This window comes from Zychaea mexicana, assembly GCF_025766255.1.
Source record: "Zychaea mexicana strain RSA 1403 chromosome Unknown BDB00scaffold_177, whole genome shotgun sequence".
Taxonomy (NCBI): domain Eukaryota; kingdom Fungi; phylum Mucoromycota; class Mucoromycetes; order Mucorales; family Lichtheimiaceae; genus Zychaea; species Zychaea mexicana.
Window position 1 is genome coordinate 60623 of NW_026516840.1, and position 11049 is coordinate 71671.

Consider the following 11049-nt stretch of genomic DNA (forward strand, 5'->3'; position numbering starts at 1 on the left):
ACAGTCATCTGCTTAAAATTGATATTCAAACTTCTTGTTGTCTAATCAGCATTTTTGCTCCAAGTTGCCACTACATACTTTTCTGTTGCACACGAATAAATAAACCATTAGCAAGAGTTTACTGCTTCTATTCGCTTCCGCAACTGATCCAGTATCTCTTCTGTGGGAAGAAAAGCAGTTCAGTAACCGTTTGAATGATTCACCACCTTTGACGAAACGGTACAGCTTCCGAAACTTCTATGTTTATGTAATCGCTAGGAACAACGATTCCCGTTTAGCGGATCAGGTTATTCTCAGTGACAGTCTATCTGACTTTCAAGAGCGGGATCAGCAACGTAAGACACTCAAAATCCTGCGAAGGTCATTGACGCGAGAGACCTACAACTGTCGCTTAACATATGTAAACTCCACTCCACCGCACTATGCACTATGTATTCAATTATTGGACCACTTAATTCGAGTTCTCGACAAAGATATCGCAAGGATAGATAAAAGGCCCGTCTTGAGTAATTGACGAGTAAAGACTTAAACAGGGCGAATAGCGAAAAGGTTTGGTATTGATGATAAGCAGATGTTTTAGTCGCAATATGGGTGTTAGTGTTGATACGAACCGTTACCACGTGACATAGGTTGCCTTTTTGGCCTTTTTCATGTTCCAGACAGGAAGTGTCAGAGACGTATCTGTTTTATAAATGTCATGGTGTGAAGTACTGTCTCTGAGCATGACCTGGGATGGTCATAAGAGTATGATTCGCCGTAGTAGTAAAGTTTCTCGTCAAAAAGTACCTTGGGAGTGCAAGGTTCTTCACCTATAAATGATGAGGACTCCAGCATTTAAAAAGTGATGAATTGGGCAAGATACGTAGTATGTACTACTGAGGTACTCAATTCGTATTTCAAGTTAGTGCTCGGCAAGGAAGGCACAGAAGGAAAAGGATGAAGCTTAAAAAATCGTTTTTCTTGCAGAACTCTCAGGATTTCGGTAAGCCTAATTATCGATCTTGTTGACTTTTGTAAGTCAATTAAAACACACACAAACAAAGTGCCCTTTGATTTTATGACTCATTGCTGCCATATGACTCAGGAGAACTTTTAGTAGAATAAAAAGCACTTTACATTAGAGAAGTGTTGAAAGAATATTGCTCCTGCTCCTTCTTCTTTTCCTGCAGCGTCTGCAGCTCTTCGCGGGACTGCCGGCTCTTATTCTTGGCCGTGATAGCCACCTATTTGACCCGACCCGCACGGTTCGACGTCACTCTAGTAATAACCGTACATATGAAATAATTTCTTCGCGCCGGAAAATGTTACTTTACTAATATTTTTAGAGAAATAAAAGAGTGGAAAGGAGAGAGTAGTGAAGCCATCAGAGCTTATCTCGAAGCAGTGTTTTTATATCAATCGTCAACTGACCCCAAAGAAGGAAAAAACAGATTTGACAGCATCACCTGCCAACCCAGGTCATGTCATGTTACACAGACAAGCACACTAGGCTCGTACACTGGACACGCCGAGCAGGTCAGTCATCTCTTTAGGAAAGCTGCCATCCGATCTCTGCGCACTCAGTTATTATGCTTCATAGCTCACGGACTGTTTTCCTTAAGAACAGACGGTCGAACCGATAGCGTCTTCAACCAATAATATTCGAAACTATAACAAACAACAATATACCCATGCTCATCCTTGCTAAACTGTTAAAGATAACTACAACAGCACCGCTATAGCATTCATGGAGACACGAATGACAATAACTCAAGTCCATCTATGTAATTTTGTTTGATATCCAACCCCGTCCTTAGTAACCATGCTTCCACCTATCATATAACCAGAAATGACTGGTACAATAATATGTTATTCTTGAACGTAACAAAGCAGCAGGCACTCTGCATGTTCCATTGCTAGAGTATACCAAGGATAAGGTCGACAGGCTTCCGAACCGCTCGCTTGGACCAAAATGGAAGACCGAGAACCTTGCTACATATTTATACGACCCTCACTGGAAACTGATATCGTTCACATGCTTCACTCAAAAGAAGCTGGAAAACGGACATGGCTGTTACAGCAGATGATATCCAAAAACAACAGCAGCAACCACTGGGGCACTCAGTCAACCGATAGGCAACTTTTATATTTTTGGTACATCAAAGAAAGAACAGGAAGTTAAACATAACTACTCTAACTAATAAAAACATATAATTAGAAAGAAACTTTTATATTGTGCGCGTGTGTATATGTGGTGATTGTTTTGGAAGGAGACGGGGATCGGGTCTAAATGTAAAGCATGAATGTTAGAACTGAATTCCTTCGCCACGTAACTCGCGTTCAATGACTTCGATCACGAGCTTAGGATCGGCACGCTCCACGGGCACGACAGACCGCTCCTTGTCCAACAAGCCATGGAATTCGGAGGGCAAGACATCCTTCTGGAAATTAAAGCCGGGAACTTCTTTGAGGGCAGACTCGACGGCCTCTGAGAACTTGGCAGGATGGGCAGTAGCAAGGCAGACCATGATCTCCTTGCCCTGGGGGTATGCAAGCAATTGGCGACGCTTGCTGACCAGTTCGGCGGCAGTGACACCGACGGAGGTATGTGGATCAAGGACGTATGAAGCCTGACCAGGCTTGTCGTAGAACTCGCGGATCGTAGCAAGAGTTTCCTTGTCAGTGATCATGGCAGAATCAAAGACCTTGCGAGCGTTGAGGACAACAGCATCCTTGACCTTGAAGTTACCCTTTTCCTTGAGCTGCTGCATCCATCCAGCAACAGTCTGACCAGCCTCATCACTCAGCTTTTCGTTTTCTTCGCTGTCCTCAGCAGCCACTTCGGTCTTGCCACTATCCGATTCGGCATCACGGGCCAAGTACCACAAGAGACGTTCAAAGTTGGACGACACCAAGATGTCCATGGCGGGTGAGAGTGTTTCCTTAACATTGCCATCAACACCAGTCTGCTTCTCATAAGCGTTGCTCTCAAAGAATCGATAGAGGATGTCGTTTTCGTTGGTAGCAACAATGAGCTTCTTGGCAGGCAAGCCCATGCGGTACGCATAGTAGCCAGCCAAGATGTCACCAAAGTTACCAGTGGGTACGGAGAAGTTGAAGTTTAAGGCTTCGGCTTCGCTGGAAGCGGGATCAATGTTGAGTGAGCGCAAAAGCGAAAAGTAGGCCTGGAAGTAGTATACGGTCTGTGCGAGGATACGAGCCCAGTTGATCGAGTTGACAGCACCGAGATGGTGGCGGTCGTTGAATTCGCGGTTGCCGAACAGGTTCTTAACGATGTCCTGACAGTCGTCAAAGGTGCCTTCAACGGACAAATTGTGGACGTTCTTGTCGAGGACAGTGGTCATCTGAGCTTCCTGGATCGGGCTGACACGGCCGTGGGGATGAAGAATGAACACCGATACATTCTTCTTGTTGCGAAGACCGTAGATAGCAGCACTAAAAGACAGAGTTTTATAATAAGTGATCCATTTCCTTCCACCCCCTGCCTTTTTTCCGTTTCCATTGTGGCCACTTGAAATTTACCTGCCAGTGTCACCGGAGGTTGCACCCACTACAGTAAGACGGTGGGTCTTGCCCGACTTGTCTTCGCGGTTACGACGCTCCAAGAAATATTCAAACAAGTTGCCAACAAACTGCAAAGCAACGTCCTTGAAAGCGAACGTAGGACCGTGGAACAGTTCAAGAACGTAAAGACCATCGCGGATCTGTGCGAGGGGAGTGACGTCTTGGTGGCGGAAAGTGGAGTACGATCGTTCGACCAGATTTTTCAGATCGGAGCGGGGCATTTCCGATTCGTCAATGTACAAGCTCAAGATCTCGACAGCAAGCTCTTGGAAGCTAAGCTTGGCCCAGTTTTGACGCCAGTTGGCGGGCAAGACGGGGATATGGTGAGGAATGAACAGACCACCGTCAGGCGAGAGACCGGTCATGACGGTCTCTTCAAACGAGTAGTTCTTGGCTTGGCCACGGGTCGATCGGTACTTCATTGCGTTGTGTCAGTTGATGTTGAAGGAAGAAAAAAGCTCGACCTCAAATAGAAAAATTCGGATTTGAGTGGCAGCGGAGCGCAGTGAGTCATTGATCAGGTTCTGATTTGATGGATGGCAACCTCCGCAAAAGTGAACGTGGATAGGATCAGTGGTTGTAGGCCACACACACAATCTGTGAAACAAGCTATGTGCGAAGTTATCGCCATCCACATTAGGAGGTGTTACGATGATGAGATCCACTCTGTTGTATACACAGAGCTGCTATCACGCTATGGAGTCTAATCGATACACACAAATTATGTATCGTAAAACGGGATCTATCCCCCGTTTAAATGGGCTTCTGTGCTTTTAATGGTAGCGTGATTAAGAGTAATAAGTTTAGTGTGACAAAAAGAAAGGACAAAAAGAAAGAGAGAGTGTACGTTGGAGAGTGATGGGTGGTGGGTGGTTCATGCAATTGCTAGTTCTTCTGGCGATGAGGTGACTTGGAGTGGCTGCCTGCGCCGAGAGGAACATCATCATCTTCGTCGCTTTCTTCCATGATGCCTTGGTTACCCGCTGGCCCGTTATTGAACTGATTATTGTATCCGTTGTTCCACATATTGTACATCATCATGTTTGGCGGCATCATTGACATCCGAGGGTCCATCATGGGTGGCATCATCATGGATGGGTGTTGGTTGTTGGCACCACTACCGCCGCTGCTGCTTCCGCCGCCACCCATCATACCGCCCTGCATCATCGACATACGCGGATCCATCATGGGTGGCATCATCATCATGGACGCGTGTTGGTTGTTGCCACCATTACCGCCGCCACCCATCATGTTCGGAGGCATCATCGACATACGCGGGTCCATCATCGGTTGCATCATCATCATTGACGCGTGTGGGTTATTGCCACCACCCATCATGTTGGGAGGCATCATGGACATGCGTGGATCCATCATTCCCATGCCCATGTTCATTCCCATCATTGGATTCTGAATATGCAGATAATTAGCATCTAGTCGTGATGATCGTTGAATTCATTTAGACTATCACTACTAACCATCATGGCCTGTTGTCGTTGTTCCATCATATAGCGCTCGCGTTCCATCATCTGGTCCCTTTCGGCATTCACCAAGCGATTCTTGGATTTATCGTTCTTTTCATGTTCGATTTGGGAAATCATGCCAACCAAACCAGCACGGGGTGCGCTCTGCTTCTGTGCAAGTTGAACAAGAGGCTGACCCGTGGCCTTGGCATACTCCGTTTGGTCGCGAATGGATGGACCTTGTTCTTGTTTGACGGAGCCCAGCAAACTGTTTGGATTCGCAAATTCCTCACCCAGCTGTGGAATGACAGGGCCGTCTTCATCAATTACAGGCTGGCCCCGGGCAAGGTTGTTGCTTTGTTGCTGATAATAATAATACTGCTGCTCGTATTGATTGTACATGTGAGGATCCATGTCATAGGGCTGCTGCTGCATTGGAGGCATGGCACTAGCCCGATGTAATTCTGGTGTACTGGAGCTCTGTGGCAATTGTTGTTGCTGCTGCTGTTTAGGCCAGCGAGACTTGGGTTTATGGGGTATGTATTGCTCAGTGCTGCTAGCGTCATCGTCGTCTTCGCTTTCTTCTTGCTCGCTATCCTCGTCTGATCCACTCAAGCTTGGCCGTGGGCCAACCTTTCGTACTTCTGCTATCTTCTTCTGTTCTTTTTCTTCATCTGATTCGTCGCTATCGTCGTCAGCATCACCGTCCTTGGACAATTGCTTGCCTTTTGTGGCAGCAGCAGCAGCTGCTGGGGTATCGTCAGACTCAACACTGCCTCGTTTCACTGATGCTGTATCCTTTTCCTTGCTGCTCTTCGTATCTTGTACGGATTCCCGCAGACTGGAGGAGTCAGTCTTGATTTCGGGAATAGAAAAGCTGCTTGTTGAGGCAGCCAGCTTGCTTTCGAGAGGTGTTGTTGGAGAGGAATCCTTGGCGTTGATTGGCATTTTGGACGATGATCCATTAAATACTGAGTCGTCATCGCTATCACTATCATCGTCCTCTTCATCCTCTTCCTCATCACTTTCATCACTGGCATAGATAACTTTGCCAGATTGGCTTCGAGGAGGCATGGCGGATGCACGTTGCTGCTGCTGCTGCTGCTGCTGAAATGATTGCATTGGGCGCTGTTGCTGTTGTGACATCATGCTTGCATGACCTCCTGGAGGATACATCGAGCCGCGGGCAGGTCCTTGTGGGCCGTTGTTCATCATCATAGTACCTCGAGGGTTCGACGTTGGCTGTTCGGGATCGGCAGACACAGTGCGTTGCCGTGGTTGACGGAAATTGTTGTTGTTTGCTTGTGCGATTTGAGGCATGCTGTTCGTTCTCGGACCCATACCACCGCCAGCGCTTGGTGCACCAGGCATACCGGGATGTCGTTGGGAAACTTGTTGCTTGAGCTTGTTTACCGTCATTTGCGTCATCAAGGTTCTGTTTACGGCCATGTTGTTCTCTCGCACATTCATTTGATTAAGCTCGTCGACCTCGAGGAATAGACGATCTCCAGCAATGATTTCACCAAAGTTCAGTGCGCCAGGGTTGGTTGGGTCACGGATCAGTTGCGAAGGACGACCATAGAGCTTGAATACATCAAATGTAGCTACCAGCCACTCGACAAGCTCGATCGTGCTGGATGTCATCATGAGTACGCTTGTGGTGTTTGCTGCAGAAGCACCAGCAGTGGCATCTCCGCCTTCTTGAGATTGTTGTTGTTGCTGGTCTTCTTCACCAGTAGTAATACGACCATCCACCTTGAGCAGCGTAACCATATCGATCAACTGAGGAGTTTCAGGATAAACTGTGTAGGCCTGTGTCACATTGACTAGCGTCATGATAGGGTGCTTTCCCTTTTTCGACTCATAAAACTTGAGCTGACCATGCGACGGCACTGATTTTTTGCCGAACAACTTTTTCTCATTGCGTCGATCCGATACAACAACCCAGTACTTTTGCCATTCGTTGGCGCCAGCAAAGCGCACCTGCACGAAGCCTTCCATCTTGGACTTTGCCTTGGACAACAAATCCTCCTCTTCGTCGTCATCATCGTCGTCGCCTGTCTGAACGTTCTTGTTGCGCATAATAAACTTTTTAGTATAGATCTCGTGGATCCGAGCACCTTCATAGCAAGACAATCGGATTGCACGCACCCAGCGCTCTAGTTCTGAATTACGATCCGTCTGACCGCTGTTATCATCCACGTATTCGAATAGATAGCGACTCGTTCCACCCGTCTTCAATGAAACCATGCCGTGCTCGTTCAATTCAACCGTCGTAGCATCCGAAATATTTACATAGTGTGGCAACACTTCACCATCGCCGGGCGTGTCAGCATCCCACAAGGTCAAAACAGGTCCGGCCAGCTCGACATAGGATCGGATCCATGTTTCGTCCCCGCTTGTACGCTTGTTTTCGGCCTTGCGATAGAGATAGCCCTCCATGTAAACCTTCCACTGGTACTGCTCGTACAACCGCTGGATGTTTTGCAAGTCGGGTGGCAAAGCCATAGCTGCTGCCGCATTGTTGAGAGGATCGGCTTTGATGAAGCGTGCTGGACGGTTCGAATTGATCTGGACAGCCGCTTGGTTTCGATATGAAACAGGTCGAGCTACAGGAACAGCCGGTACCTGCTCCTGCTGTTGCTGTTGTTCATGCATTTGCAGCAAAGTCTGTTGGTGGTGCTTGGGCGGCGGGGGAGGACCAGAATGGAACCCTTCAGTGCCAGCAACCATACCACCAGCATCAAGTGGTCTATCGTCGTCGTCATAGACTTCGTCATTGCCCTGCCACATTTCGCCGTCAACCATGATTCCCGGGGGCGGGGACGGAGCATACTGTTGCTGTTGCTGATACTGGTGATGTTGCTGCTGTTGCTGGTGTGAGTAATCATGATCATAGTTACCACCGCCTGCAGCATATTGCTGAGTAGGTGGCAATGGCAGTTCTTGGTCACTGCCGGTATTGTGGTGGTCCGAAATTCGTAGGTTTTGGAATCCAAAGTCAGTCATGTTGGTCTTGTGGTTTGAAGGAAAGGTTGGGGCCGCGCAGATATAATATACGTAAACGTATTATTGGAAAAACAAAGGGCGATCGGGTAGAATGCCTACTGTCAAGTTTGATAAACGAGATGAGGTAAGTTGGTTAGACACAATACAGCAAGGTAGCGTGATGATGACCCGAGCTTGTCATGTTGTCTTATTACCTCTCTTTAAGTATCCTCGACCTTCAAAAAGCGGTTGTGGGTGTTATTTGTTCGCTTTACTGCTAGTCACGGGGTTTCTTTATGGAAGAAACAGAATATATTTGATAAAAGAAAGGATATGGTAAGGGAAGAAGGAAGGGTCGGAGGAGAAAGGAAGCACAGCAGAAAAAAAAACACGTTTTGGGTATATAGAGTATCTTGAACCTGGCACCCTTCTTCCCTCTCTTTGCGCCGTTACACAGGCAGTGTCAAATACGTGCGCCTGGACAGCACAAGTGAAAAAAGAGCGGAAAAAAGAGCCTATTAAGGCAAATGGGGTTGGTTGACGCGAGAACTTTTCTCCTTATATCAGTCTTGTTCAAAAACAAATCACTTTTATTCGCTTGATTTTGTATTTTGACAGGGCGGCAGTAAGCAAAGTCATAAAGAAGCATTGTGATGGTAGTTGGTGGCAGCACTAAGTCGTGAGAAACAAAATCGATCTAATATAATAGGCGCTGATATCTTACATGACCTGAGCCTAGCCCTATGATAAGAGATATAACTACTTTATGAAACGCTCTCATTTGCCGTACGACACAACAAATATAGCATAACAGCTGAAAGAAGAAATGGTAGGGAACAATGATGGTTGCCCTCATTCTTGGTTTTAAGGATGCTGTTCAGAAGGTACGAATCATGGCGCACTTTGCATTTGTTACTCTTTTTGTAAGATTACACTTGTAGCCCAGGTGCATCGATGCGGATTTGCTGAGAAGCTGTGCCAGTATTGAAGACAAAATGTGCAGCTGCTCCTGGGGAAGCAATACCTGGTAGTATTGAGCAAATTTCACTAATATTGCGTATCATAGCATTGGAGTTACTGTGTCAACGTACAAGATATAAAAGAATGACTCATTCTTCCATCAACGTAGCAGCGGCACTACTGTGCAATGGTAAAGAGGTCGGTCTATTGGCATATTACTTTTATAACTGATTGATTGCAAGAATGCCAACTATTAAAAGATGTTTATGAGCCTCAAGATGATAACTTGAAGAATGTCTTTGCCGCAACGCTTAAACGCAATGTGAATCCCTACAGTATGCGCACTTCCAGCTAACATTACTCACAGTTAGCAAACTCATATTTTTTTTTCTTATTCGCCTCTTACCCAGCTCGCCCACTGTGGGAATATGGAGAATTTAATTTGAGAATGAGAAAAACCATTTGTGGAGTTGAGTAAAGGATAATTGTAGAGGATCGCTACACGCGCTGCAAATTTCATTCCATATACCGGAGTTTGTTCTCCATCGACATTGACTGCTTTGCAGACGATCACAGTGGCAACTATATTGTTCGTTGCAACTGTCTCCATTGTGCAATCTGGAACAAAATTGATGATCTCGCAGCAAATCTGAACATATATCATCTTCTTGAACGAGCCCTTGAGCTCCCTCCTCGCTTCGCATGAAGAAGTCTTACATCAATATCAAACATGTACATACAAGTTTAACGGGTGAAAAGTTAAAAGAAACAATTTTTATTTGGTACATTTAACTACTAATTACTAATAGGGTGTCGATGTCTTAGCTTCTCTGCTCTTAAGCAGATACTGACAGGAGCAACCACTGGAAGGTGCATCGACATCTGCTCCCGTAACCCTCTCACCACAAAGCTAGGGTCTTGTCTTGGTCGCTTTGTGGATCACGGAAGGTCGATTGGTATTGAGATGCCCAGTCCGGTCTCACCAATCGCGATCACTTACCTACCTATCTTATACAGTAAGTCGCTCCGTGTCAAAACAAGCATCAGCACCCACCCCTACACTTACCTACCCTCACACAGAAAAAAAGGAAGGGACTTACCATACGTGATCGAAAAGAGAAGAGAAAAAGCGATGAGTCTAGCCTTGAGAGTCGATGTTGAGAGTCGATTGCCGAGAGTCGAACGCGATCCCCAGTGTCACCCTTGGCTCTTCCCTTGGTCCTGGTGTTGCCTCCGTTGCGCCTGTCCAACCCTTATTTCCGGTAATCCTGGCTGCCTCCAACTGGTCCCTGCTTGGTTTGTCCAGTCTCGCGTTCAACGGTGTTGGTCACAACCGGTCTCCTAGTGGACCAGAGGACGGAGGAATCCTTTTCGGTTTCTCGCCATAGAAATATGGAGTGTCCTTTTGGTTGGATGCCTTGTCTCCCGGTCTGGTCTACTATGGTGGGAAAAACCTAACTTATACAGTAAGTCGCTCCGTGTCAAAACAAGCATCAGCACCCGCCCCTACACTTATCTACCCTCACTCACATTCACACACACAGAAAAAAAGGAAGGGACTTACCATACGTGATCGAAAAGAGAAGAGAAAAAGCGATGAGTCTAGCCTTGAGAGTCGATGTTGAGAGTCGATGTTGAGAGTCGATGTTGAGAGTCGATTGCCGAGAGTCGATTGCCGAGAGTCGATTGCCGAGAGTCGAACGCGATCCCCACCATAGTAGACCAGACCGGGAACAAGGCATCCAACCAAAAGGACACTACCATATTTCTATGGCGAGAAACCGAAAAAGGATTCCTCCGTCCTCTGGTCTCACTAGGAGACCGGTTGTGACCAACACCGTTGAACGCGAGACTGGACAAACCAAAGCAGGGACCAGTTGGAGGCAGCCAGGATTACCGGAAATAAGGGTTGGACAGGCGCAACGGAGGCAACACCAGGACCAAGGGAAGAGCCAAGGGAAGAGCCAAGAGAAAGACCAGGAGGAACCAAGGGAGTGAAGGAAAAAGGAAAAATGTAAGGAAAGAAAGAGTGAAGAGAAAAAACGAAATGGCTTGAAAAATGTGGGCGTATTTATAT

General features: G+C 46.7%; 3 protein-coding genes across 3 annotated transcripts; 1 reads left to right on the top strand and 2 right to left on the bottom strand.

Moving 5' to 3' along the window:
- Positions 1-2285: 2285 nt before the first annotated feature.
- Positions 2286-3986, bottom strand: BDB00DRAFT_879508 (threonine synthase; the record flags this gene model as incomplete). The annotated part of the gene is made up of 2 exons (XM_053127875.1): positions 2286-3435; positions 3523-3986. The coding sequence occupies 2 exons, from the start codon at positions 3984-3986 to the stop codon at positions 2286-2288; spliced, it is 1614 nt and encodes a 537-aa protein (XP_052972863.1).
- A 282-nt stretch (positions 3987-4268) lies between these two features.
- Positions 4269-8470, bottom strand: BDB00DRAFT_943507 (uncharacterized protein). The gene is made up of 3 exons (XM_053129447.1): positions 8228-8470; positions 5040-8131; positions 4269-4971 (listed from the first exon to the last, which is right to left on the bottom strand). Exons 2-3 carry the CDS (start codon positions 8031-8033, stop codon positions 4450-4452), a joined length of 3516 nt encoding a protein of 1171 aa, XP_052972864.1. The 5' UTR covers positions 8034-8131; positions 8228-8470; the 3' UTR covers positions 4269-4449.
- Positions 8471-9817: 1347 nt separating this feature from the next.
- BDB00DRAFT_859628 (uncharacterized protein) lies at positions 9818-10672 on the top strand. The gene is given in 5 exon segments (XM_053125942.1): positions 9818-9967; positions 9981-10048; positions 10300-10313; positions 10503-10609; positions 10622-10672. The coding sequence occupies 4 exon segments, from the start codon at positions 9937-9939 to the stop codon at positions 10543-10545; spliced, it is 156 nt and encodes a 51-aa protein (XP_052972865.1). The 5' UTR covers positions 9818-9936; the 3' UTR covers positions 10546-10609; positions 10622-10672.
- The last annotated feature ends 377 nt before the right edge of the window (positions 10673-11049 follow it).